Source organism: Betta splendens, chromosome 8, assembly GCF_900634795.4.
Source record: "Betta splendens chromosome 8, fBetSpl5.4, whole genome shotgun sequence".
NCBI classification, from domain to species: Eukaryota; Metazoa; Chordata; class Actinopteri; order Anabantiformes; family Osphronemidae; genus Betta; species Betta splendens.
The window spans coordinates 7,064,699-7,092,423 of NC_040888.2; the positions used below are offsets into that span (position 1 = coordinate 7,064,699).

At 40.1% G+C, this 27,725-nt stretch overlaps 2 protein-coding genes across 2 annotated transcripts; both read right to left on the reverse strand.

The window, feature by feature from the left end:
- Positions 1–3,429: 3,429 nt before the first annotated feature.
- LOC114860993 (myosin heavy chain, fast skeletal muscle-like) lies at positions 3,430–13,640 on the reverse strand. Its single transcript, XM_029159937.3, has 40 exons — positions 13,608–13,640; positions 13,264–13,486; positions 13,014–13,157; positions 12,762–12,918; positions 12,644–12,671; positions 12,452–12,560; positions 12,273–12,365; positions 12,122–12,185; positions 11,859–11,957; positions 11,673–11,776; positions 11,440–11,578; positions 11,220–11,338; positions 10,985–11,134; positions 10,733–10,903; positions 10,346–10,652; positions 10,052–10,128; positions 9,879–9,966; positions 9,658–9,775; positions 9,444–9,567; positions 9,217–9,353; positions 8,868–9,123; positions 8,370–8,612; positions 8,111–8,287; positions 7,880–8,025; positions 7,681–7,771; positions 7,213–7,602; positions 6,937–7,063; positions 6,722–6,840; positions 6,433–6,629; positions 6,162–6,345; positions 5,915–6,080; positions 5,668–5,792; positions 5,255–5,563; positions 4,974–5,177; positions 4,760–4,885; positions 4,499–4,669; positions 4,241–4,345; positions 4,062–4,157; positions 3,842–3,973; positions 3,430–3,554 (listed from the first exon to the last, which is right to left on the reverse strand). Exons 2-40 carry the CDS (start codon positions 13,465–13,467, stop codon positions 3,537–3,539), a joined length of 5,814 nt encoding a protein of 1,937 aa, XP_029015770.1. The 5' UTR covers positions 13,468–13,486; positions 13,608–13,640; the 3' UTR covers positions 3,430–3,536.
- Positions 13,641–17,687: 4,047 nt separating this feature from the next.
- LOC114860970 (myosin heavy chain, fast skeletal muscle) lies at positions 17,688–27,682 on the reverse strand. The gene is made up of 40 exons (XM_029159893.3): positions 27,530–27,682; positions 27,217–27,439; positions 26,985–27,128; positions 26,733–26,889; positions 26,615–26,642; positions 26,423–26,531; positions 26,244–26,336; positions 26,093–26,156; positions 25,847–25,945; positions 25,661–25,764; positions 25,426–25,564; positions 25,206–25,324; positions 24,967–25,116; positions 24,716–24,886; positions 24,325–24,631; positions 24,081–24,157; positions 23,908–23,995; positions 23,687–23,804; positions 23,468–23,591; positions 23,241–23,377; positions 22,891–23,146; positions 22,506–22,748; positions 22,245–22,421; positions 22,014–22,159; positions 21,836–21,926; positions 21,354–21,743; positions 21,092–21,218; positions 20,906–21,024; positions 20,568–20,764; positions 20,297–20,480; positions 20,050–20,215; positions 19,794–19,918; positions 19,381–19,689; positions 19,100–19,303; positions 18,886–19,011; positions 18,620–18,790; positions 18,355–18,459; positions 18,176–18,271; positions 17,956–18,087; positions 17,688–17,817 (listed from the first exon to the last, which is right to left on the reverse strand). The coding sequence occupies exons 2-40, from the start codon at positions 27,418–27,420 to the stop codon at positions 17,800–17,802; spliced, it is 5,814 nt and encodes a 1,937-aa protein (XP_029015726.1). The 5' UTR covers positions 27,421–27,439; positions 27,530–27,682; the 3' UTR covers positions 17,688–17,799.
- Positions 27,683–27,725: the final 43 nt, after the last annotated feature.

The following is a 27,725-nucleotide window of genomic DNA, read 5'->3' on the forward strand; positions in this document are numbered from 1 at the left end:
TGAAATATGAAATATGAAGAAATATGAAACAACAGAGGTTCATGTACTCACCTGAGTTGGAGGCCTCCACCTTAGTAACACAGTTCGAGCAGCTTCTTTTATAGAGGCAGGACTGTCTCCTCAGTAGGTGGGCCTTCCTTAGTTTGGTGATGTATTCTTGTCCCGTTGCCGCTAATCCTGTGACATTGACATTTACATGCTTTGTCAGAACAGTGGGAGAATACCCCAGTCGAAAATGAATGGGTGAAATGTTCATGAAATGATTTATTGTTCTAAGCATTCACTTTTAATGATACCTTTATTAACCTTACTGATACATAAACTTCAATATACAAACTCAAATTACAACATCACACAGTTCTGTTCTTGAAATAATAGAAATGCTTGATGTTATATGTTATACAATTTTATCTGAATAAAGACTAACATATAGTAATTATTGTCATCATCATACTGTATATTCTGTATACTGTATATCTAGAAATACACTTCTCAATCAACTAAGAAACTTACAAAAAAAATGCTGTTTTGCAAGTTGAAACGAGCTTTGGCAGTATGAAAATGACAATGACAGCAATAACATGAATTACTTTTAAAATACTTCAATATAATACAGAATAACAAAAAATCAATACAGCTCAATGGAGTTTCAATTTTAAAGAACCACACAAATATTTAGAGCAATTAAGAAATATTCAGTGAAACAGGATAAATAGTTTATAATAGTATAGTCAAGACTTGCTCGAGCCCCATCGCAACTTTCACAGTAGCACATGAATAGATGGATTGATGATTCTTAAGAATGATGGTATTTCTTTAACAATTAATTGAACACATTACAATTGTATGTCATCAATTATCACTCATTAGGAGATTTGCTGGAGTTATCTTGGATGAGAGTTTTAAGTGCAGATACTTTTCATTAATAGACACATCTGTCACCTACTTGTTTCAATAATAAAATGTTATTTCGTTACAGATCAGTGTTAGCTATAATACCCTTGCTGATGTGTGCTATGGCACACAGGCTGTGGTCTTGGGGAAGCATGTAAATGTCACTGGTATAATGTTGCAGGACAGCCACACATCTCAAGTGTCTGAAATAAATTTGAGGCTGAGCCCCATTCCATAAAAGCTGAGGAAGGATTACATATCGCCTTGGAATGGAGGAGGTGAACAGTTGGCATTTAGGCTAGGATAAGACCCAAAATAAGTCCTGTGTGTGCCAATAAACAGGATGTTAAAGATGCCAGACTTGTAATTGTACCTTGAATGAGGGTATACAATATTAGTGTACAATGATATTTGATAAAACAGTACCTGTCCATTTAAAAATATACCTTTTTCAAATCTTTATTGCTGAGTGAAGTTGCTCATTAATGTTTATATTTACTTAACCTCCCTTCCTTAAATAAGGACCTGACCTTGAGGCATGTCACTCATGTAACCTCAACAGTTAAGGGCATTATTGTGCAAACATGTGCTGGCCACATGCTGTTCAAGCAGGGTCAGAGGTGGTTTTAAGGAAGCTGACTAGCATGTGGCCAACATACTGGTCTAAGGTTAAATGAGTTTTAGGTCAACTTGTATAAACTATTCTTCCATGATATTTACAGATGTAAAATGATTATGTAACAATTAAGTATTCTTTCAAAATCGCCAGATTTCACAAAAACACATATTGAAAATACATGTAAAATAACAGAATTAAAATTTTAGTGTTTAAATTAAATCTGCAATTGTCACCAGAGTCACCACAAAATATGTACTAGCATCTTACTCACATTTTGCTAATGATTTGAAATACGCTTCACTTATATTACTTATATTTTGCTGCACTGTACTGATTTACTGCATTGTGCAAAAGCTTAAACTGGTCTTAATTTTATATTGAAAAAGAACATGCAAACATTTTTTTAGGGGGGGGGCACAAGTGGTGACAGACTATCCTGATTAGTAATGATCCTATCCTTCTCCTTTGAACGTCCTTGAGTGTGAAGATTCTTTGCGTTAAGCCCTTGAACTGAAATAAACCATGCCAAACACGTCTGCTGAGGAGGAGCCAAGCAAGGCTTAAAAGAGTGTCAAGAGTCTTCCATGACGAGGTAGCAATGAAGGGTGGCATTCTATTTCCTTGAGAAATAAAATATATTGACATTTTATTTCTTTTAGATTAGATCAATCTCTAATCAACTAAAGATTATTTTACATTAAGTAACTTTAAATGTTATGGTACTGAAGGAATAACTGCAATAAAACTGCATTGGATGCATTGGATGTTATTGAAATGTAGGCTGATTTTCACCAATATTAAACACAATGCATTTGTGCTCATTGAACACAATAATCCAAGCTCGTTGATGCCTTGATTTCACACACCCATTAAACATCCAGAGTGATGGTGGAAAAAGTAAGAGCAATGTGTACCTTGGTGGTCAGTACCCTGCAGTTGTCTATGACCATAACAAAGCCAAAGTCAACTTCTAAAAATATCTTGGCGCACAAATACAGAAACATTTAATATGCAATGTCTGTGTGAATACCATCTGCCCCAACACATGTGCTTCTGTGAGAGTGTGCCAGTGCAAAGGCATGAGCACCTTTAACTGCTGTTAATTCATCCTTCCCGGCTGTAAGATCATATATCTTAAGATCATATATCTTATTATGCATGGTATAATTATATCTGTGTCCTTTAGATGATAATGTTCTGTCCATTTAGGAACCTGCTTAATTGTGCCAAAAAATAAAATAAAATCACGCTCTTCTATTATATTATTATACATGTTTTCTAGACAAGACAACATTTAGGGGGATTGATTAACACATCACGTATGTAAAGCTTTTATTATACAGATATATGTTTATTGCTCAGCAAGTCTTCCTGCTGAGTAACAATGCAACACAGCCAACAGTGTTAATGAATGGGCTTTGTTGGCAGCCAATAACGGGTATAAATATAGAATGTTATTAGGATCACTATTAATTTATACTGGCTGCCATCTGGCCAAGCACTCAGACATAGACATGCATTGGCTGCTTTCGCTAAATGGGAGCTGTAAGACAGTTTAAATACTTACAATGTTTTGGAGCTTAGATTAAGTCAATTGTCATTCCATACCAGTGAGTGCTATATGTCATTGTTACAAGTCTCTGGCTCACTGTTAAGTCCTAGCATAATCTCAGACAGTGTGGTTTTAACTTTTAAGTCTCATAAGTTATGTGTTAACTCAATTTATCGATATTTCAGTTCCAGTTTCTTAAAGATCTTAATGCATAATACTACAACAACAATACTACCACTACTTACAATACCTAATAATACAAATGGTAAAATTTATGTAATAATTGTACATGCTGTGAACCTGGATTTAGCTCCAGTTGTTTTTATTTTAGCATTTCATTTAATAGAATGACCACAGAAAATGCTATAGTGTAATATGCAAGTTTATTGAAATACTACGCCATGAAAAGAATTCAACAGTTGGTTCATATTGTATGAATTATGTTGAACTGCTTCATTTAGATGTGGTCTCTTACTCAGCGGCTTCACCCTGTAAAATAAAGAAATGTGTAAATAAGAAATCGAAAATATTTAAAATGTATATTTTAACCCAAAAGCTTTGTAATTGTAATTTTAGAATTTTACATTTAAGTGTTTAAGAGTGAAAGACTAAGTCATATCTGGGTTATTTTGATACTAGCACTTCCATACTTGGGACGTGAATTTGAGCAAAAATAACAAAAATTATTTATTCATTTGAAATTTTCTACACATTTACAAATATACTATAACATTAAAAAGAATACTTTTCTCCTGAAACATTCACAAATTAATTACCTTTCCAGCTTCACGGCTCTTGGCTCTCAGCTTGTTGACCTGGGACTCAGCGATGTCAGCACGCTCCTGAGCTTCCTCCAGCTCATGCTGGACTTTCCTCAGCCTGGACAGGTGAGTGTTGGCCTGCTCCTCCTGTAATATGTAAAAACGTTAAACTGACTTAGCTGGAAATGGCAAATGGGGCAAGATTTGTCAAATTAAAAAGAAAAAGCTGACTTACAGCTTCCTCAGCCTGTCTCTTGTAACCCTTGACCTTGAGTTGCAGTTTGTCCACCAGGTCCTGGAGTCTGATTCCGTTCTTCTTGTCCTCTTCAGTCTATTCAGAAAAATCACAGTAACTGATGAAATATAAACGCATAATCAGGAAGGACAACCATGTTTTTAGGTTAAACAACAGACCTGGTAGGTGAGCTCCTTCACTCTCCTCTCATATTTGCGGACTCCTTTAACAGCATCAGCTCCACGTCTCTGCTCAGCCTCAACTTCACTTTCCAGCTCACGAACCTGTGATTTAGTAATTTTGCAAAGACATATTAGTATGCTAAGAATGTATAAGGCTAAATATATTGCACCAACAGAAAGTCACTGAAATCACTGAAAGTTATTTTTGTTTCATGAGATTGTTTGAACCATACACTGTATTAATATAGGACCTACCCTGGACTCCAGTTTCTGGAGCTGCTTCTTGCCGCCCTTCATGGCGAGGTTCTCAGCCTCATCCAGACGGTGCTGCAGGTCCTTGACTGTGACCTCCAGGTTCTTCTTCATCCTCTCCAGATGAGCACTGGTGTCCTGCTCCTTCTTCAGCTCCTCTGCCATCATGGCAGCCTGAAATGTAAATATGAATATAAATGTATAGATAAGTCTAAATATCACTCATGAGGTGAAATTAGAAGATGGTGCTTAATCAGCTCTTACATCAGTGATGGCCTTCTTGGCTTTATCCTCAGCATTTCTTGCTTCCTGAACAGAGTCATCAACCTCACCCTGGACCTGGACAAGGTCAGCCTCCAGCTTCTTTTTGGTGTTCAGAAGGCTGGTGTTCTAAGTAATCAAGGATTTTAATAAATTAATATTATGTTTGTGATGTATCTTTAAGATTACCTTTTTTGGTGAGGAATTCAAATCAAACCTGAGAGTGAAGCAGGCCAACGCGCTCACTGGCATCCACCAGCTCCTGCTCAGCCACTTTGCGTCCTCTCTCTGTCTGTTCCAGAGCAGCTCTGAGCTCATCGATCTCAGCCATCATCAGGCCATTTCTGCGCTCCACCATGGCAACCTGCTCCTTCATGTCTTCCTGTCCTCTCACAGCATCATCAAGATGCAGTTGGGCATCCTAACAATGAAAATGTGTCACGTATCCATTCTAATCCTATTGCACATTTATAAACATGGTAATAATAATTTGTTTACCTTGAGTTGTCCCTGGACGTTCCTCAGCTGTTTCTGGGCCTCAGCAGCCTGCCTGTTAGCATGGCTCAGCTGAATTTCCATCTCGTTCAGGTCTCCCTCCATCTTCTTCTTGACTCTCAGGGCATCATTCCTGCTCCTGACCTCAGCATCAAGAGTGCTCTGCATGGAGTCAATCACCCTCTGGCTGTTCCTCTTGATCTGCTCCATCTCCTCATCCTTCTCTGCCAGCTTCCTGTCAACCTCACCCTTGACCTGGTTGAGCTCAAGCTGGACGCGGAGAATCTTGGCCTCCTCATGTTCCAGTGTTCCCTTTGCAAATTAAAAGTAAGTAATGTTACATTCAGATATTGCTCTAGTTAAATATGGTAAAATGTGAATCAGAACAAAACTATCTTTCTTTTAGACTTCATTACTTCAGCTTCCTCCAGTGCTGACTGAATTTCAGATTTCTCAGTCTCCACAGTCTTCTTGGCCTTCTCCAGCTCATGGATGCTCTTTCCAGTCTCACCAATCTGTTCAGTCAGATCTGAGATCTCCTCTATAGAGTAACCAAACAAATAAATCATTCATATGTCTGCACAATGCAGTATATGCAGGAAAACATAAGTTATAAGGTTTTAAAACAAGAAAAGCTCATAAGTCATGGTTACAATGACATACGCTGCAGGTTCTTGTTCTCTCTCTTCATGGTCTCCAGATGATCCAGAGTCTCCTCGTAAGAGTTCTTCATCTTGAACAGCTCAGTGCTGAGAGAGCGAGCCTCCTTCTGGGCTCCTTCCAGCTCTGCCTGACCCTCCTCATACTTCTGCTTCCACTCTGAAAGGACCTATAGTAATGCAGAAGGGTAAAGCATGTCATGCTCCATCTACTTCACCTTAGTGCTGTAATGTGGGTAAAGTTTATGTACCTTATCGAAGTTCCTCTGCTTCTTGTCAAGGTTAGCAGCCAGAGCATTAGCTCTCTCCACATCGATCATGAGGTCCTCCACCTCACCCTGAAGCCTCTGCTTGGTCTTCTCCAAAGAGGCACACTTGGAGTTGACAGCCTCAATGGATTCCTCAGCCTCCTGCAGACGCTGGGCAAGCTTTTTCCTGTGGTAGATAGTAGCGAAAGATTAGCTTGTTGTTAGTCAGTCGTTACCATATCTCCTTAGAAGTAATTAGAAAGGGTCACTGTACTTGGCCTCCTCCAGCTCCTCAGTGCGCTGGATGGCATCAGTCTCATATTTGGATCTCCACTGAGCCACCTCACTGTTGGCCTTGGACATTCCTCGCTGCAGCTCAGCCTTGGCCTCCTGCTCCTCCTCAAACTGCTCTCTGAGCAAATCACAGTCATGGCGGGCCGACTGAACAGCGTGGGCCAGAGCATTCTTGGCCTGTTGAGAAGAAAAGCAGAAGCTTTTTAAAAACAAGAGTCATTTTTTTAAATAACTGGAACAAATTTTTGAGGAGAAAATGACTATATTACCTTTACTTCCTCCTCAATGTGTCTCTTCAGCTCTTCAATCTGCTGAGTGAAGGCCTGTTTGCCTCTGGTCAGCTGAGAAACAAGAGCTTCTTTCTCTTCAAGCTGGCGAGCAAATTCACCTGAATAAAAGAATATTAATATTTCATCAGTCATTTATTAATTTAATTAGTATACAACACAGTACATATTGCACAATGTACATACTAGAAACTCACCATTCTCTGTCTGCAGTCTTGCCTTCTGTGCATTAATGTCATTCAGCTGACGTACATTCTCATCGTTTTTGGCTTTGAGTTCACTAAACTGATCCTCCAGAGTTCTGCACATTTTCTCCAAGTTACCCTGATAATGATAAACATTATGTTTTTAGTGTTTAACTATTAACAATGAGAATGAGAAAGATGTGGTTTCTTATGACTAAAATGTTTATTTTAACAACAATGTTCTGTAAGTGTGAAAATAAGGAAGTTACTTATAGAAAAACGATTAACCTTTGCTTTGGCAACAGCCTCCATGTTGCTGCTGAGGTCATCAATTTCCATCTTGTACTCGCTCTTCTCCTTCTCCAGCTTCTGTTTGACACGCTGGAGGTTGTCGATCTGCTCTCCCAGCTCTGCAACACTGTCGGCCTGCTTCTTACGAAGAGCTGCTGCAGTGGCTTCATGCTGCAGGGTGGACTCTTCAAGGTCACGGCGCAGCTTCTGGAATTCAGCCTCACGCTTCTTGTTCATCTCAATCTGAGCGGCTGTTGCTCCACCAGCTTCCTCAAGCCTCTCGCTGATCTCTTCAAGCTCCCTGGAGAGGTCAGCCCTCTGCTTCTCTACCTTGGCCCTAGCAGCCCTCTCAGCCTCGATCTCCTCCTCCAGCTCCTCAATACGAGCCTAGACATCATGGCAGTAGTAGCACATAGTTAAACGTGTTATTTGTAAGAATCATTTCTGATATTTGATTTAAAAAACCTGAAGCTCCTTGATCTTCTTCTGAAGTTGAGCACCAAGAGACTGTTCATCCTCAATCTTGCTGAGAAGCTGGCTTATCTCAAAGTCCTTCCTTGATTAGGGGACCACAAAAGCATTAATTTCTGATAGGTTGAGGGTGTGTTTAGGTATATTAATGTATGTAATATGTAAAAGTGGATTTAATCAAACTCAAACCTACTTCTTGATCTTCTCATCAGATTGCTGCTTGTCATTCTCCAGATCCATTATGGATTCCTGGGCCAGTTTCAGATCTCCTTCAAGCTTCCTCTTGGCTCTCTCAAGGTCCATGCGGAGCTTCTTCTCTTGCTCCAATGAACCCTCAAGCTTTAAAACAACAATGTTCAATGATTATTCATTGTGGACATTTTGAGATACAGCTTATCCACTGTCAGTACAAGTGTTGACATACATCATCCACTTGCTGTTCAAGCTTTGTCTTGGCTTTGGTTAGAGTGTTGACTTTGTCTTCCTCTGCCTGAAGGTCATCCAGTGTTTGCTGGTGGGCCTCTTGTAGGGCTTTCTTCTCCTTAGTTAACTTGGCAACAGACTCATCCTGAGTTGCCATTTCCTCTGTCAGGTTTTTCACCTAAAAGTGATAGATTTAATGTTAGTCATAATATATATCCTTACATATATTTGTAAATAAATGTCTTTAATATGATGGGAACCTTGTTTTCTGTGGCATGTTTCTCCTTCTCCACTTTAGCCAAGGTGAGCTCCAAGTCATCAATGTCCTTCTTCAGCTCAGAACATTCATCCTCCAGTTTCCTCTTCTTGGCAGTGAGCTCAGCATTGATTTCCTCTTCATCCTCCAGTCTCTCAGTTGTCTCTTTGAGTTTGGCTTCAAGCTGGATCTTGCTCTTGATGAGACCTTCACATCTCTCCTCTGCATCAGATAGATTATCTACCTCCTGTAATGTGTTCAAAATAAAACAGAATGTACAGTATATATTTTCTTCCATAAATCATTATAGTGTTTTTGTACAGTACATAGGACATTTTGCCTTTTTCTATTACTGACATAAACAATGGTTTGGTTCATTGTTTTTAACAAAGCTAAACAACCTTCATGTATTGCCAAATAACACACAATCTATCAAAATCAAAACTTTAACATTTAAATTATTTGTTTATATATCTATACAATTGTATTATTCTGTTCTTACAGCAGCCACTTGCAGTTGCAGGTCATTCTTCTCCTGCAGCAGGGAAACCATCTTCTCCTCCAGTTCCTTCTTCTTGGCCAGGGCAGCAGCCAGGTCTGATTGCATCTTCTCATAGTTATCTTTCATCTGTGACAGCTCCTTCTCAGTCTCAGCACTCTTCAGAAGAGGCTTGATCTTGAAGTACAATTTCAGCCAGGGCCAATTCTTAACATTCATGAAGGAACGAATGTTGTACTGGATGGAGTAGATAGATTCCCTGGAAAATTAAAGTAAAATTATTTCACTTTTGCATCAGGGTTATGTCAAATATAGAATAGAACACTTATATACTATTAACATGACACCTTACCTCCTCTCCATCATCTTAACAAACTCCTTCCTCATAACATATCCTCTGCAAAGAGCCTGAGTCATGGTCACCAGTGAAGCCAGTTTCTCATCTCTCATCTCCTCCAGGGTTCCCAGCAGACCAGCTTTGAAGAACACCTATGATGGTAGGTCAATGACTCTGGTTAGCACAAAGTAATGCAACAATCATACAAATACAGTACATATGTAAACACTGTGTAAATTCACCTTAGTGTGTCCAAACTTGTACTGAGTGTGGTCAACATCAATGGAGCCCAGCAGCTTCTCTGAAGCCTTCTTGTTGTCAATGAACTGTCCCTCAGGGATGACACTGGCATTCAATACTTTGTATCTGTGAAGAGAAATTATTTTTTAACCTAAACCTGCATTGCATCATTTGGAATTGGGAATTAATATGGGAATTGTTTAAAGCTGTAGTAACCTCTGCTTGAAGTCACCGTAGAGGATTCTGCTGGGGAAGCCCTTTCTGCAGATTCTGATGCCCTCCAGCACACCGTTACACCTCAGCTGGTGGATGACCAGGAAGTTCTCCATAAGACCTGTAAGTTATAAGTTGTAAATGTAAAGATCAGAGTAGATCTACATCTTGTGATTGTATCATGTGACATTATTGTACAATAGGTTTGTCTCTGGGCTCTTTACCTGGGGTCTTTGTTTCATTGGGAATCAGGCAACGGACAAAATGAGGGTGAGTGCTCCTCAAGTTGGTCATCAGCTTGCCCAAGTTCTCCTGTGGATCAGGGATACAAGAAAATATAACCAAATCCTTGTGGATGTTGCTTTCATATGCTGTAAAATAATGAAGAAATACATACTCTGAAAAGAGCGGACACAGTCTGGAAGGAGCCACCCTTCTTCTTACCACCCTTCTTACCGCCACCACCTGCAGCCTCTGTTTTTCAAAATATACATTTTTAATATTAGACCTTAAATACATGAGTGGAGAGGCGAAAAAAGAATGAACACATTTCTACAAGACAAAATTGAACAATAGCTGAGGCAAATTAAAGTGGAATATTTAACAGTGTTTTTTACATATCGTTACATATCGCTATCGTTACATCTACCAAGTGCCCAGTATACATACATTATGTTATGTTATGTCTTACCCTCAGCTCCAGCATGGGCTGCATACAGCAATACAAGCAGCTTGTTTGCAGATTTCTGGTACAGCTGAACAACTGATTCGTTCAGTGGGTCCTTGTTCTTGTCCAGCCAGCCAGTGATGTTGTAGTCGACTGTACCAGCGTAGTGGACCAGGGAGAAGTGAGCCTCAGCTTTGCCCTTTCCAGGCTTTGGCTTCTCAAAGGCCTTGGTCTTGCCAAGATGCTGGTCATGGAGCTTGTTCTTGAAGGTTGTGTCAGAGGCCTTGGGGAACATGCACTCCTCTTCAAGGATGGAGAAGATGCCCATTGGCTGAGAGGAATTAACATTTGACATTAAATATTACCTAAAGCAGGTATTGATCTGATTTTTGTGCAGTTTTCTCTACTTACCTTCTCAATAAGCTCAATGCAAGCGGCCAAGTCCATACCAAAGTCAATGAACTCCCATTCAATGCCCTCTTTCTTGTACTCCTCTTGTTCCAGCACAAACATGGTGTGGTTGAAAAACTGTTGCAGTTTCTCGTTGGTGAAGTTGATGCAGAGTTGCTCCAAGCTGTTGAACTGAATAATTGTGGTACAACATTAGTTTCTGGAGAATGCAGGGTTTACATATAATCACTATTGATATATTGTATGACTCACATCAAAGATCTCAAACCCAGCAATGTCCAACACTCCAATAAAGAACTGTCTTGGCTGCTTTGTGTCCAGCATCTCATTGATACGGATGACCATCCACAAGAACATTTTCTCATAGACAGACTTGCACAGAGCTGAGACAGAATTGTTGACCTAAAACAAATGGGAGGGGGAGATTTAATGTCATCTCAATATACAGTACTTGTGTCTTTCCTCAAACATATTTTGTTCTCATTACCTGTGGGACGGTCTGACCTTTGGTCACCATCTCATTTCCGACCTTGACTCTTGGGTAGCACAGAGCTTTCAGCATGTCAGCTGAGTTCAGGCCCAGGAGGTAAGCGATTTTGTCAGCAACTAAAAAATAGACACAACAGGATTCTAAGTACTGTACTGTGTGACTTGAGTAGTATTTTCCCTAGATTCATGTGATCAACATGGTTTATTTTACTATTTACCCTCAGTGCCGTCAGGTTCAGCCTGCTCCTCACGCTGCTTCTGCTTGAACTTCATGTTGCCGTGATGCATCACAGCACCAGTCAGCTTGTAGATGTTAATCTTCTCCTCTCCATTGAATCCCAAAATGTCAATAGCAGTCTGGATTATAAAAGAAAACAATTCACACATTTCAAAATTGAACTATTGAACATTAGGTGTGAAAATCTAGATTCTAGAGAAATGTTTGTTTTACATCTGTTGCAATGAACTCCTCCACATCATTGATGCTTTTGACAGTAATTTCACCCTGGCTGATCATTGGGTAGTCATAGGGGTTGGTGGTGATCAGAAGAGCCTCTGGAGGACCAGAATATAATGTCATTAGACATTACTACTACATATTTGTAGCACAATTCCAACACAATGTCCAACAACATACCCAGCAGCTCAGGCTTATGGCCAGTCATCAGCTGATAGAAGATGTGGTAGCTCCTCTCAGCAGACAGCTGGAAGGTGACACGGGACTTCTCCAGCAGATCTAAAAACAATGCATCGCATCACAACATAATTTTTGTTATATGTATAACAAAAATTATATATAATGATCATAATAGTATCAATATTGTAAGCTTTCATTATCATTTTAATTGCACTCGTTGCCTTTTCCTGCAAGGTGACCACATTTTGCATTGGTTTACTCACATGTTTCAATATCAGCTGAAGCCAGCTTGCCAGTAGAGCCGAAGTGGATTCTGATGAATTTACCCTAAAGGCAGTCACAACTTCATTAACATTACAGTCCATCAGGCAGATAAGAGACATATCTGAATGTTTCTTTGATGGCAAGACCTACAAAGCGAGAGGAGTTGTCATTCCTCACAGTCTTGGCATTACCATAGGCTTCCAGCAGAGGGTTGGCTGCAACAATTTGGTCCTCAAGGGAACCCTGGTAGACAACGTTTTACTCAGATAAACTAACATTTAAAGTAAGATTTTCTCACACTCAATTTAACTGTAGATAGCCAATGTTACCTGCATCTTGCCAGGTGTTGCCTCTTTCTTTCCACCCAGAGCTGCAATTGTTGCAAAGTACTGGATGACACGCTTGGTGTTGACAGTCTTTCCTGCACCAGATTCTCCACTGGGTTATAAGAGACACTTTGTCAGAATTGGATTTGTCATTATGAAATGTATTGAGATTCAGCTTGGTGTAATAATACTCACGTAATAAGAACAGACTGGTTCTCACGATCTGAAATGCAAATAGACACACATCAGTCTGGTGCACAAAGTGTAAGGAAGGTTTTTTACGTTATGTTTAGGAGCATGATTGCAGTCTTACCAGTGAGCATGAACTGATAGGCATTGTCAGAGATGGAGAAAATGTGGGGTGGAGCCTCAATCCTCTTCTTGCCTCTGTATGCTGCTACACACACAGCGTCATACACAGGAAGCCACTTGTAGGGGTTCACGACAACGCAGAACAATCCTGAGTAGGTCTGTAGCAAGGAAGGAAAAAAATGTTACAGCCCTTATAAATCAGTATATCAGGTGATGTTCATATTACATGCACATGTTCAATGTCAAAACTCACGTAGATCATCCATGATGCATAACGCTCTTTGAGGTTATACAGCACAGATGGCTCATTGAGATGGGTCATCATGGCCATGTCCTCCATCTTGTCAAACTTTGGAGGGTTTCTGGGGTGGATGTCATCCTCTTTTACGGTCACGGTCTAAACATGAGATAGAGTTCATAGCATGTGCTTTTAATTACAGTGAATGACAAATCATATACATGTGTATGTGTATGTGTATGTGTATGTGTAATTGTTCACCTACCTTTCCCCCCTCTGTCTCAACTGTGGCTTTGCCACCCTCTTTCTTCGTCAGTTTACCCTTGACATACATCTCAGCCTCATCAACCACAAAGTAAGCTGTTTTGGCATCAAATGGAGCAGTCTGGGCCTCAATCCTCTCCCTCTCTGGCTTTCGGAGGAATACGGCCGCGGGGCCATACTGCTCCATCTCTGCGTCTGTGCTCATGATGGCACTTTAAAGCGGTCTGAAAACATGATGATTTCATGAACAGTTCTCAAAATCAAACAAAGTAATACATATAACGGTCAATTGTTTATCCATCCAATAATCCAAACTTCATCATTGTTTGTACAAAAAATATTTACCTCTACTGATGAGAACTGAAATTTCTTTGTTGCTTGAGTATGTCAAGGTGCTACAAACAAAGTTTTAGGGAAACCAGGTGTAAGCTAATTTGTCATTTTGATGTTAAAGTTTTGCAAGTTATAATTATGCATTCATCAAAAAATTCATATAAACAAAGTAATGAAGCATGCTCCAATATTAACAATTAACAGTGGTATAACATACAAGTCTATAGTGAAAAAAAATATGCAAAAAGAGCAGCAAACCACACTCACCTGTCTTAGATGCCTTTCAGTTAGAGCAGACATCCTGAGCTCCTGTTTTTATATTCACCTCGCCTGCCTCCTCAGCATATGTGCACTACTCAATTTGGTCAGGAATTCTTGACACCTTAGCACTTGATAGTGATATGTTCAGGATGTATAAATCGATATGCATATTATATTTTTTTACATATGTAATCTATGACTGTACAAATGTGTTGTTTTTTTTATTGAAACAGATAAACATTTTGCTTTAAGGAGTTCTGTACATTTAATTTACTTTCTATAACTTATACATAGAAGTCTATAAATATTTGGATGCAGTGTAATGGAATATTCTCATGATCTCTGACAACACATACATACTTTTGACTGTAATTAATCTTTAAATTTATACATAATTTTACACTTAATTGACATTAAATAAATAAATATTGCGAATAAATAATTGCCAATTAATAATTGGCAACATTTTGAGCTTATTATAGTTTACCCCTTTTATTGTGCCATTATTACTTAAGAGCACCAGTGATGTCTGCAGTAAACCCCACACTACTGTAAATTGCAAAAGTGCATTGCATAATTTGTGGCTTATTTAAAATAATTTCAGGTTGACATTGCTTATCGTCGGTGCAATAGCTTTGTAGACACACATGTCCTGTTATTTTAATACTGCAGCCAGTAATGAGTTTTAAATTTGGAGAAGCATTGCAATGCCACTGGTGTATAGTTACATGACATACAAATCTCAGATATGTGCTATAAAATCCAGCTGATGGCCTTTCCATTAACGCTGGCACTGTTATAAGTGTTAAATATCTCCTGGCAATGTACTTTAAAAGGACTGCCAGCTCAGATAATTTAACACCAGAAATATATTCCTTACAGATGGCATTAATGTTTTGCAATGAGTAATGAGAGCAGTGTAGTTTTCCATTTGAACAGCTTGATGCTGACTTTTTCCTGACAAATTATTTATTGAAGAAAAAGTGTAGGATCATTTCCAGGATCAACTATCTTTTTCAAGCTTTGTAAAGGCATGGCTTATTATTTGCTTTCTTACCAGCAGGTCATAAAGTATTACTATGGCCAAAAATAAGTCAAGCTAAGGGAGGGGGCAGTCATTTGTATTTGGCAAACACAGACGGATGTATTTATAGGGCACATCTAGATATTTTGTTAACACTATATCAAACTTTAAATACATTAGTGTTTTGATATAATCTCTTTATTTCCCATATGTATTTCCAAAATATAACAAGGGATGTCTGCGTAGTTCCAGAAAAACAAGATGCTAATGATTTATTATGTGTACTGTAATATATAATGGCTGCCAGGAAAAGGAGAGCTGGCACACACTATTAAGATGGAACCAAAGCCAGTGGAACAAAATGATTGGCCTGCTGTACTTGTTTATAGCCATGTTATTGTAGTAAAACATCCTAGTCAGTCTAATGCTTTGGTGAATCATTAAGTGTCTAGGCTACTGACCAAACTGAAAACAATAATAATCATCATCTAAGGCATTTGGTTGTAATAGAGAGGAGGATGGAGAATACAGAAGAAGCATAGCAGAGAGAGCCCTGGATGGGTTGCCAGTCCATCGCAGGGCAACACAGAGACATACAACCATTTGCACACACACTCACACACTCCAATCAACCTAATGCACGTCTTTGGACTGTGGGAGGAAGCCGGAGAACCCGGAGAGAACCCACGCAAACACGGGGAGAACGTGCAAACTCCACACAGAAAGGCACCAGGGCCGCCTCCGGGAATCGAACCCAGAACCTTCTTGCTGTGAGGCGACCGCACCACCGTGCCGCCGCATCTCATTTTATATAATTAAATTTAGTACTGTTAGTACAGTAAACTCAAAATTTTGTGATTTCTAAATAAATTTTATTTATATTTAATAAATAAATCACTAAACGACAACAGAAGACTTTATTTATTCACTCCGAGCAACTTTCCAGTTAATCAGCGTCAGGATCCTGTTTCTCCTGCTCTGGAAAACACCTTCCTTCTCTAGCTCCCCCAGTAAACTCTCTGCAATCAGGACAATTGCACACACCTGACCCTATTCCCTCTGCCTCCCTTAAAATACACTCCCAGCCCTTGAGTCAGTGCTGGGTGATTACAGAATCCCCACCTATTGCCTTAGCTCTTGTTTGTGTCAGCCATGCGTTGCTTTGCACGTAAGACATGCATTGTTGCCTCTTGCTTGGTTAGTTCTGTTCAGCCATGTTTTGTTCTGCAGTATTTTGTTTAGCCTCATTAGTTAACCTGTTTTTGTTTTTTTGTGTTTATTTAAGGAGTGTTTTGCGTATTCTGAGTTCCTATTAAAATGACTTATCATTACCATCTCTGATTGTGGGTTATGACAAATAGGGACATGGACAACTATTAACACTCACACTAACACACACTCAGCTTAAAGGTCACCAATTAACCATGCATGGCCTTGGACTGTGGGAGGAAGCCAGAGTACCTGAAGAGAACCCACCCTCTCACAGGGAGAACAAACTCCACCCAGGGGAATTAAACCCAGGCCTTTCTTGGTGTTAGGCATCGGTGCCAACCACTGCACCATTAGGAGTAAATAGAAGGGACCGGACTATTTTCTATCATTTTTATTTAAACTTTCATGTTTTTTTTTATTAAACAAACCTTTTTCTTAATGACACCACAAATATTATGTGCTGTTGTTCGTCTAAGGTTGCATTTGATTAGTAACTATTCAAATTATAAGACTTATTTTATAAGTCTCATAATTATATATAACAATTATATATAATAAATAACATAATTATTATAATTTTCCAACATAAGACTTATGTTGGAAAAAAAACACTGGAGCTTTGTAGTAGATGCTGAATGACTTACTGTGCTGTTGGCTGGATATCAGATTTTATATGGAGCTAATGTAATTTATTTGATGACTACTCACATTTTCAATTAGGGGTTGTGCTGCATGCACTGAAATAGAAAGGCATCTGCACCTCTAGCCTCATGTGTCAGTAAGTATAAACTGATGACTGAGACTTCTCAAGTACAAATAAGGAGGCACAGATGTAGTGTTTTAACCACAGTAAACATCCTGCTTTACTATTTTGAATTACATGGTTTAACTATTGAGACTGTCATCGTGTAACAAGTTGATTGCAATAGCAGCAAAAAAAATCTGCACATACCTGTACCTGTACTGTAAGTCTGACTTTCTGGGGATGGATAACAACTGTAGTTTGTCACTTGGCCAAAACTATTAGATGAGTTTGGGGTCTGGGTGGATGGAGGCACAACAAATTAAAGAACAGCAAACCCCAGTTCAATTTCAGTTTTAGATAGATATTCTTTTTTCTTCTGGTATACATTAAAGTAAAATTAGGATGCGGGTTTAAAGAACCTTTAGTGAATTGTAGCATTTAGTATCCCTCACTTGCCTGAGATTGGAAAAATATACTGAACTGTTGGTAGCATTAGAATTAGCACATGCTTGGATTAATAAGATGTTTATTAAAGATATTAATGATATTAATAAATTGATGTGTATTTTATTAAATGTATTTCTCAGCGCCACAACACAATTTTTAAATTACTAATATGCAATTTATTTTAGAGAATACTGAATTATTGTGTATTTTCAGACATGTTTGCAGAAATTTTGTAAAAGTTTGTGAACTTTTGAATATAGCTATTGTACTGTACTGTACATGCTTAATGTACCTGTAAAAAAAATAAAACTATTTAAACTTCACCAACCAGTGTATCAGTAAGAAAATATTATTGCATAAGATATGTATATATGTAAGTAAATAATGAAATATACTGAAAAGGTAAATTATACAAGAAATAGACTTTATTGCTTTATAATATTGCAAGAAAACAATTCAACAACTACTTCATATTTTATGAGAGCTGCCAAATAGTTTTAAGAAGTTCTTGCTTCTTATTCAGCACTTTCACCCTGAAAAAAGCAAAAAATTAGAGAAGATTAGTACGGTACAATACAGAATTTTCTAATAATATCTGAAACAAAAATACCCCAATTAAAATGATCAGTCCAAATAACAGTTAATTTCCTCCTGAAACATTCACACATTACCTTTCCAGCTTCACGGCTCTTGGCTCTCAGCTTGTTGACCTGGGACTCAGAGATGTCAGCACGCTCCTGAGCTTCCTCCAGCTCATGCTGGACCTTCCTCAGCCTGGACAGGTGAGTGTTGGCCTGTTCCTCCTGTAATGTGTGAAAAAGTTCAACTCATTGAGCTGGAAAAGACAAATGCAGCAAGATGTCAAAATACATGTTAAGATAGTTTACTTACAGCTTCCTCAGCCTGTCTCTTGTAACCCTTGACCTTGAGCTGCAGTTTGTCCACCAGGTCCTGAAGTCTGATACCATTCTTCTTATCCTCCTCGGTCTATTTATATAAATCACATTTACAAATGAAATATAAAGGCACAATCAAAAAGGACAACCATGTGTTTAGGTTAAACAACAGACCTGGTAGGTGAGCTCCTTCACTCTCCTCTCATATTTGCGGACTCCTTTAACAGCATCAGCTCCACGTCTCTGCTCAGCCTCAACTTCACTTTCCAGCTCACGAACCTGTGATTTAGTAATTGTAGTAATTGCAAAGACATATTAGTATGCTGAGAATGTATAAGGCTAAATATATTGCACCAACAGAAAGTCACTGAAATCACTGAAAGTTATTTTTATTTCATGAGATTATTTGAACCATACACTGTATTAATATAGGACCTACCCTGGACTCCAGTTTCTGGAGCTGCTTCTTGCCGCCCTTCATGGCGAGGTTCTCAGCCTCATCCAGACGGTGCTGCAGGTCCTTGACTGTGACCTCCAGGTTCTTCTTCATCCTCTCCAGATGAGCACTGGTGTCCTGCTCCTTCTTCAGCTCCTCTGCCATCATGGCGGCCTAAAATATAAATATGAATTCAAATATATACTGTAGATAAGTCTCAATATCACTCGTGAGGTAAAATTAGAAGATGGTGCTTAATCAGCTCTTACGTCAGTGATGGCCTTCTTGGCTTTATCCTCAGCATTTCTTGCTTCCTGAACAGAGTCATCAACCTCACCCTGGACCTGGACAAGGTCCGCCTCCAGCTTCTTTTTGGTGTTCAGAAGGCTGGTGTTCTAAGTAATCAAGGATTTTAATAAATTAATATTATGTTTGTGATGTATCTTTAAGATTACCTTTTTTGGTGAGGAATTCAAATCAAACCTGAGAGTGAAGCAGGCCAACGCGCTCACTGGCATCCACCAGCTCCTGCTCAGCCACTTTGCGTCCTCTCTCTGTCTGTTCCAGAGCAGCTCTGAGCTCATCGATCTCAGCCATCATCAGGCCATTTCTGCGCTCCACCATGGCAACCTGCTCCTTCATGTCTTCCTGTCCTCTCACAGCATCATCAAGATGCAGTTGGGCATCCTAACAATGAAAATGTGTCACGTATCCATTCTAATCCTATTGCACATTTATAAACATGGCAATAACAATTTGTTTACCTTGAGTTGTCCCTGGACGTTCCTCAGCTGTTTCTGGGCCTCAGCCGCCTGCCTGTTAGCATGGCTCAGCTGAATCTCCATCTCGTTCAGGTCTCCCTCCATCTTCTTCTTGACTCTCAGGGCATCATTCCTGCTCCTGACCTCAGCATCAAGAGTGCTCTGCATGGAGTCAATCACCCTCTGGCTGTTCCTCTTGATCTGCTCCATCTCCTCATCCTTCTCTGCCAGCTTCCTGTCAACCTCACCCTTGACCTGGTTGAGCTCAAGCTGGACGCGGAGAATCTTGGCCTCCTCATGTTCCAGTGTTCCCTTTGCAAATTATAAGTAAGTAATGTTATATTCAGATATTGCTCTAGTTAAATATGGTAAAATATGAATCAGAACAAAACTATCTTCCTTTTAGACTTCATTACCTCAGCTTCCTCCAGTGCTGACTGGATTTCAGACTTCTCAGTCTCCACAGTCTTCTTGGCCTTCTCCAGCTCATGGATACTCTTTCCAGTCTCACCAATCTGTTCAGTCAGATCTGAGATCTCCTCTATAGAGTAACCAAACAAATAAATCATTCATATGTCTGCACAATGCAGTATATGCAGGAAAACATAAGTCTTAAGGTTTTAAAACAAGAAAAGCTCATAAATATTTGCAGTCATGGTTACAATGACATACGCTGCAGGTTCTTGTTCTCTCTCTTCATGGTCTCCAGATGATCCAGAGTCTCCTCGTAAGAGTTCTTCATCTTGAACAGCTCAGTGCTGAGAGAGCGAGCCTCCTTCTGGGCTCCTTCCAGCTCTGCCTGACCCTCCTCATACTTCTGCTTCCACTCTGAAAGGACCTATAGTAATGCAGAAGGGTAAAGCATGTCATGCTCCATCTACTTCACCTTAGTGCTGTAATGTGGGTAAAGTTTATGTACCTTATCGAAGTTCCTCTGCTTCTTGTCAAGGTTAGCAGCCAGAGCATTAGCTCTCTCCACATCGATCATGAGGTCCTCCACCTCACCCTGAAGCCTCTGCTTGGTCTTCTCCAAAGAGGCACACTTGGAGTTGACAGCCTCAATGGATTCCTCAGCCTCCTGCAGACGCTGGGCAAGCTTTTTCCTGTGGTAGATAGTAGTGAAAGATTAGCTTGTTGTTAGTCAGTCGTTACCATATCTCCTTAGAAGTAATTAGAAAGGGTCACTGTACTTGGCCTCCTCCAGCTCCTCAGTGCGCTGGATGGCATCAGTCTCATATTTGGCTCTCCACTGAGCCACCTCACTGTTGGCCTTGGACATTCCTCGCTGCAGCTCAGCCTTGGCCTCCTGCTCCTCCTCAAACTGCTCTCTGAGCAGATCACAGTCATGGCGGGCCGACTGAACAGCGTGGGCCAGAGCATTCTTGGCCTGTTAAAAAGAAAAGTAGCAGCTTTTTAAAAACAAGAGTCATTCTTTGACTTGTAATGAGCCATAAACACATGTTGTTGGTATTTTCCACACTCTACTATAGTCCTGCGGGTTTTATTATTTTTATTTTATTTGTATTACCTTCACTTCCTCTTCAATGTGTCTCTTCAGCTCTTCAATCTGCTGAGTGAAGGCCTGTTTGCCTCTGGTCAGCTGAGAAACAAGAGCTTCTTTCTCTTCAAGCTGGCGAGCAAATTCACCTGATGGACATTAGATTAATCAGCATGTGAAGCTGTAGACACCCAAACACTGTTGTCACTAACTTACCATTCTCTGTCTGCAGTCTTGCCTTCTGTGCATTAATGTCATTCAGCTGGCGAACATTTTCATCATTTTTGGCTTTGAGCTCACTGAACTGGTCCTCAAGAGTTCTGCACATTTTTTCCAAGTTACCCTGTTATAAAAATGAAAGATCACGTATTTCTGTAAAACTATACAGTTGGTATTGAATTAGTAGTACCTTATTATTTATGTCACGTGTACTTTAAGTGTCAACATGATTGGAGTTATTTTTGCAACCATTATTAACCTTTGCTTTGGCAACAGCCTCCATGTTGCTGCTGAGGTCATCAATCTCCATCTTGTACTCGCTCTTCTCCTTCTCCAGCTTCTGCTTGACACGCTGGAGGTTGTCGATCTGCTCTCCCAGCTCTGCAACACTGTCGGCCTGCTTCTTACGAAGAGCTGCTGCAGTGGCTTCATGCTGCAGGGTGGACTCTTCAAGGTCACGACGCAGCTTCTGGAATTCAGCCTCACGCTTCTTGTTCATCTCAATCTGAGCAGCTGTTGCTCCACCAGCTTCCTCAAGCCTCTCGCTGATCTCTTCAAGCTCCCTGGAGAGGTCAGCCCTCTGCTTCTCTACCTTGGCCCTAGCAGCCCTCTCAGCCTCGATCTCCTCCTCCAGCTCCTCAATACGAGCCTAGACATCATGGCATTAGGATGAAGAACACTTACTTAGTTAAACGTGTTATTTTGGATGAATCATTTCTGATATTTGTTTAAAAATGTAACCTGAAGCTCCTTGATCTTCTTCTGAAGTTGAGCACCAAGAGTTTGTTCATCCTCAATCTTGCTGAGGAGCTGGCTTATCTCAAAGTCCTTCCTTGATGTGAATAAGAGCAAAAATCATTTATTGTCATTTGCAAGTGTCTTTAGGTATAATCAATCAATTCATCAAGCTCAAACCTACTTTTTGATCTTCTCATCAGATTGCTGCTTGTCATTCTCCAGATCCATTATGGATTCCTGGGCCAGTTTCAGATCTCCTTCAAGCTTCCTCTTGGCTCTCTCAAGGTCCATGCGGAGCTTCTTCTCTTGCTCCAATGAACCCTCAAGCTTTAAATCAACAATGTTCAATGATTATTCATTTTGGACATTTTGAGATACAGCTTATCCACTGTCAGTACAAGTGTTGACTTACATCATCCACTTGCTGTTCAAGCTTTGTCTTGGCCTTGGTCAGAGTGTTGACTTTGTCTTCCTCTGCCTGAAGGTCATCCAGTGTTTGCTGGTGGGCCTCTTGTAGGGCTTTCTTCTCCTTAGTTAACTTGGCAACAGATTCATCTTGAGATGCCATCTCCTCTGTCAGGTTTTTCACCTGAAAATGATAGGTTTAATGTTATTCATAATATATATCGTCATATATATTTGTAAATAAATTTCCTTAATATATGATGGGAACCTTGTTTTCTGTGGCATGTTTCTCCTTCTCCACTTTAGCCAAGGTGAGCTCCAAGTCATCAATGTCCTTCTTCAGCTCAGAACATTCATCCTCCAGTTTCCTCTTCTTGGCAGTGAGCTCAGCATTGATTTCCTCTTCATCCTCCAGTCTCTCACTTGTTTCTTTGAGTTTGGCTTCAAGCTGGATCTTGCTCTTAATCAGTCCTTCACATCTCTCCTCTGCATCTGAGAGGTTCTCTACTTCCTATAGTGCATAATGAACAAAGACCACTATCATGTGATACATTGCCTTGTTATTATTTTATTGCATCTTTTTAATAAAATTATTTGCATGACATTAGTACATGTTAAAGAAAGTATTAATTGTTTTTATTAATCCTACTCACAGCAGCCACTTGCAGTTGCAAGTCATTCTTCTCCTGCAGCAGGGAAACCATCTTCTCCTCCAGTTCCTTCTTCTTGGCCAGGGCAGCAGCCAGGTCTGATTGCATCTTCTCATAGTTATCTTTCATCTGTGACAGCTCCTTCTCAGTCTCAGCACTCTTCAGAAGAGGCTTGATCTTGAAGTACAATTTCAGCCAGGGCCAATTCTTAACATTCATGAAGGAACGAATGTTGTACTGGATGGAGTAGATAGATTCTCTGAAAAATTAAAGTAAAATTATTTTCACTTTTGCATCAGGGTTATGTCAAATATAGAATAGAACACTTATATACTATTAACATGACACCTTACCTCCTCTCCATCATCTTAACAAACTCCTTCCTCATAACATATCCTCTGCAAAGAGCCTGAGTCATGGTCACCAGTGAAGCCAGTTTCTCGTCTCTCATCTCCTCCAGGGCTCCCAGCAGACCAGCTTTGAAGAACACCTATGACGGTAGGTCAATGAGTCTGGTTAGCACAAACTGAAGCAACAATCATACAAATACAGTACATATGTAAACACTGTGTAAATTTACCTTAGTGTGTCCAAACTTGTACTGAGTGTGGTCAACATCAATGGAGCCCAGCAGCTTCTCTGAAGCCTTCTTGTTGTCAATGAACTGTCCCTCAGGGATGACACTGGCATTCAATACTTTGTATCTGTGAAGAGAAATTATTTTTTAACCTACTGTAAACCTGCATTGCATCATTTGGAATTGGGAATTAATATGGGAATTAATTGAAGCTGTAGTAACCTCTGCTTGAAGTCACCGTAGAGGATTCTGCTGGGGAAGCCCTTTCTGCAGATTCTGATGCCCTCCAGCACACCGTTACACCTCAGCTGGTGGATGACCAGGAAGTTCTCCATAAGACCTATAGGTTATAAGTTGTAAATGTAAAGATCAGAGTAGATCTACATCTTGTGATTGTATCATGTGACATTATTGTACAATAGGTTTGTCTCTGGGCTCTTTACCTGGGGTCTTTGTTTCATTGGGAATCAGGCAACGGACAAAATGAGGGTGAGTGCTCCTCAAGTTGGTCATCAGCTTGCCCAAGTTCTCCTGTGGATCAGGGATACAAGAAAATATAACCAAATCCTTGTGGATGTTGCTTTCATATGCTGTAAAATAATGAAGAAATACATACTCTGAAAAGAGCGGACACAGTCTGGAAGGAGCCACCCTTCTTCTTACCACCCTTCTTACCGCCACCACCTGCAGCCTCTGTTTTACAAAATATATATTAGACCTCAATTATACTTGTGGAGTTTTCTGATTTGTGAAAATCATACAGGCGAAGCAATAATGAACACATTTCTACAGGACAACATTCAACAATAACCTAGGCAAATTAAATACACATACAATACATATAATATGCTATTTCTTACCCTCAGCTCCAGCATGGGCTGCATACAGCAAAACAAGCAGCTTGTTTGAGGATTTCTGGTACAGCTGAACAACTGAGTCGTTCAGTGGGTCCTTGTTCTTGTCCAGCCAGCCAGTGATGTTGTAGTCTACTGTACCAGCATAGTGGACCAGGGAGAAGTGAGCCTCAGCTTTGCCCTTTCCAGGCTTTGGCTTCTCAAAGGCCTTGGTCTTGCCAAGATGCTGGTCATGGAGCTTGTTCTTGAAGGTTGTGTCAGAGGCCTTGGGGAACATGCACTCCTCTTCAAGGATGGAGAAGATGCCCATTGGCTGAGAAGAATTAACATTTGACATTAAATATTCCTCAAAGCAGCTACTGTTGACTAGTACAGTTCTCCTACAGTGTCTACTTACCTTCTCAATAAGCTCAATGCAGGCGGCCAAGTCCATACCGAAGTCAATGAACTCCCATTCAATGCCCTCTTTCTTGTACTCCTCTTGTTCCAGCACAAACATGGTGTGGTTGAAAAACTGTTGCAGTTTCTCATTGGTGAAGTTGATGCAGAGTTGCTCCAAGCTGTTGAACTACATATTTATGATACAACATTAGTTTGAACATTTCTATCAAACTATTTTGGTCACAGAAACATTTTTGTCTGACTCACATCGAAGATCTCGAACCCAGCAATGTCCAACACTCCAATGAAGTACTGTCTTGGCTGCTTTGTGTCCAGCATCTCATTGATACGGATGACCATCCACAAGAACATTTTCTCATAGACAGACTTGCACAGAGCTGAGACAGAATTGTTGACCTAAAAAAAAATGGGAGGATGTTGATTTTCAGATTAATGTCATCTCAATATACTTGTGTATTTCCTCAAACATATTTTGTTTTCATTACCTGTGGGACGGTCTGACCTTTGGTCACCATCTCATTTCCGACCTTGACTCTTGGGTAGCACAGAGCTTTCAGCATGTCAGCTGAGTTCAGGCCCAGGAGGTAAGCGATTTTGTCAGCAACTAAAAAATAGACACAACAGGATTCTAAGTACTGTAGTGTGTGACTTGAGTAGTATTTTCCCTAGATTCATGTGATCAACATGGTTTATTTTACTATTTACCCTCAGTGCCGTCAGGTTCAGCCTGCTCCTCACGCTGCTTCTGCTTGAACTTCATGTTGCCGTGATGCATCACAGCACCAGTCAGCTTGTAGATGTTAATCTTCTCCTCTGCAGTGAATCCCAAAATGTCAATAGCAGTCTGGATTACAAAAGACAACAATTCACTCACATTTTTAAATTGAACTTTTGAACATTAGGTGTTAAATTCTAGATATTAGAGAAATGTGTGTTTTACATCTGTTGCAATGAACTCCTCCACATCATTGATGCTTTTGACAGTGATTTCACCCTGGCTGATCATTGGGTAGTCATAGGGGTTGGTGGTGATCAGAAGAGCCTCTGGAGGACCAACACATCACGCCATTAGACGCTATGCTACATAGTTGTAGCCCAATTCTAACGTGTGTGTCCATCAACATACCCAGCAGCTCAGGCTTATGGCCAGTCATGAGCTGATAGAAGATGTGGTAGCTCCTCTCAGCAGACAGCTGGAAGGTGACACGGGACTTCTCCAGCAGATCTAAAAACAGTGCATATGGAGGAGTTAAAACTATGAACAATGTACAACTGTGGGATCACAACATAATACAAAACCTCATACTTATGTTTCCTCAAGGTAATCACATTTTGCATTGATTACTCAACCCTTTTGCATTTTTTTACTCACATGTTTCAATATCAGCTGAAGCCAGCTTGCCAGTAGAGCCGAAGTGGATTCTGATGAATTTACCCTAAAGGCAGTCACAACTTTATTAACATTACAGTCCATCAGGCAGATAAGAGACATATCTGAATGTTTCTTTGATGGGAAGACCTACAAAGCGAGAGGAGTTGTCATTCCTCACAGTCTTGGCATTACCATAGGCTTCCAGCAGAGGGTTGGCTGCAACAATTTGGTCCTCAAGGGAACCCTGGTAGACAACGTTTTACTCAGATAAAATAAAATTTAAAGTAAGATTTTCTCACACTCAATTAAACTGTAAATAGCCAATGTTACCTGCATCTTGCCAGGTGTTGCCTCTTTCTTTCCACCCAGCGCTGCAATTGTTGCAAAGTACTGGATGACACGCTTGGTGTTGACAGTCTTTCCTGCACCGGATTCTCCACTGGGTTATAAGAGACACTATGTCACAATTGGATTTGTCATTATGAAATGTATTGAGATTCAGCTTGGTGTAATAATACTCACGTAATAAGGACAGACTGGTTCTCACGATCTGAAATGCAAATAGACACACATCAGTCTGGTGCACAAAGTGTAGGGGAAGTTTGTCACATTATGTTTAGAAGCATGCTTGCAGTCTTACCAGTGTGCATGAACTGATAGGCATTGTCAGAGATGGAGAAAATGTGGGGTGGAGCCTCAATCCTCTTCTTGCCTCTGTATGCTGCTACACACACAGCGTCATACACAGGAAGCCACTTGTAGGGGTTCACGACAACGCAGAACAATCCTGAGTAGGTCTGTAGCAAGGAAGGAAAAAAATGTTACAGCCCTTATAAATCAGTATATCAGGTGATGTTCATATTACATGCACATGTTCAATATCAAAACCCACGTAGATCATCCATGATGCATAACGCTCTTTGAGGTTATACAGCACAGATGGCTCATTGAGATGGGTCATCATGGCCATGTCCTCCATCTTGTCAAACTTTGGAGGGTTTCTGGGGTGGATGTCTTCCTCTTTTACGGTCACGGTCTATACATGAGACAGAGTTCATAGCATGAGCTTTTAATTACAGTGAATGACAAATCATATAAATGTGTACCGGTAATTGTTCACTTACCTTTCCCCCCTCTGTCTCAACTGTGGCTTTGCCACCCTCTTTCTTCGTCAGTTTACCCTTGACATACATCTCAGCCTCATCAACCACAAAGTAAGCTGTTTTGGCATCAAATGGAGTAGTCTGGGCCTCAATCCTCTCCCTCTCTGGCTTTCGGAGGAATACGGCCGCGGGGCCATATTGCTCCATCTCCGCGTCTGTGCTCATGATGGCACTTTAAAGCGGTCTGAAAACAGTGATTTAAACATTTCTCAAAATCAAACTAGGTCATCCATTATTAAAGGATTCAAACTTGATATAATGGACAATTATTTACCCCAACTGATGAGAACTGAAATGTCTTTGTTGTCTGTGTATGTCAAGGTGCTACAAGAATGATACATGCAAACCAGTTGTAAGTTGTTTTGTGATTTTTTTTGTTACAATTAAAAAAATAAATTTAACATACAAGTCTAAAACAAATACTTTGAATTAAAGCAAAGCAAATTAAAAGATGGGGATTCAAACATGAA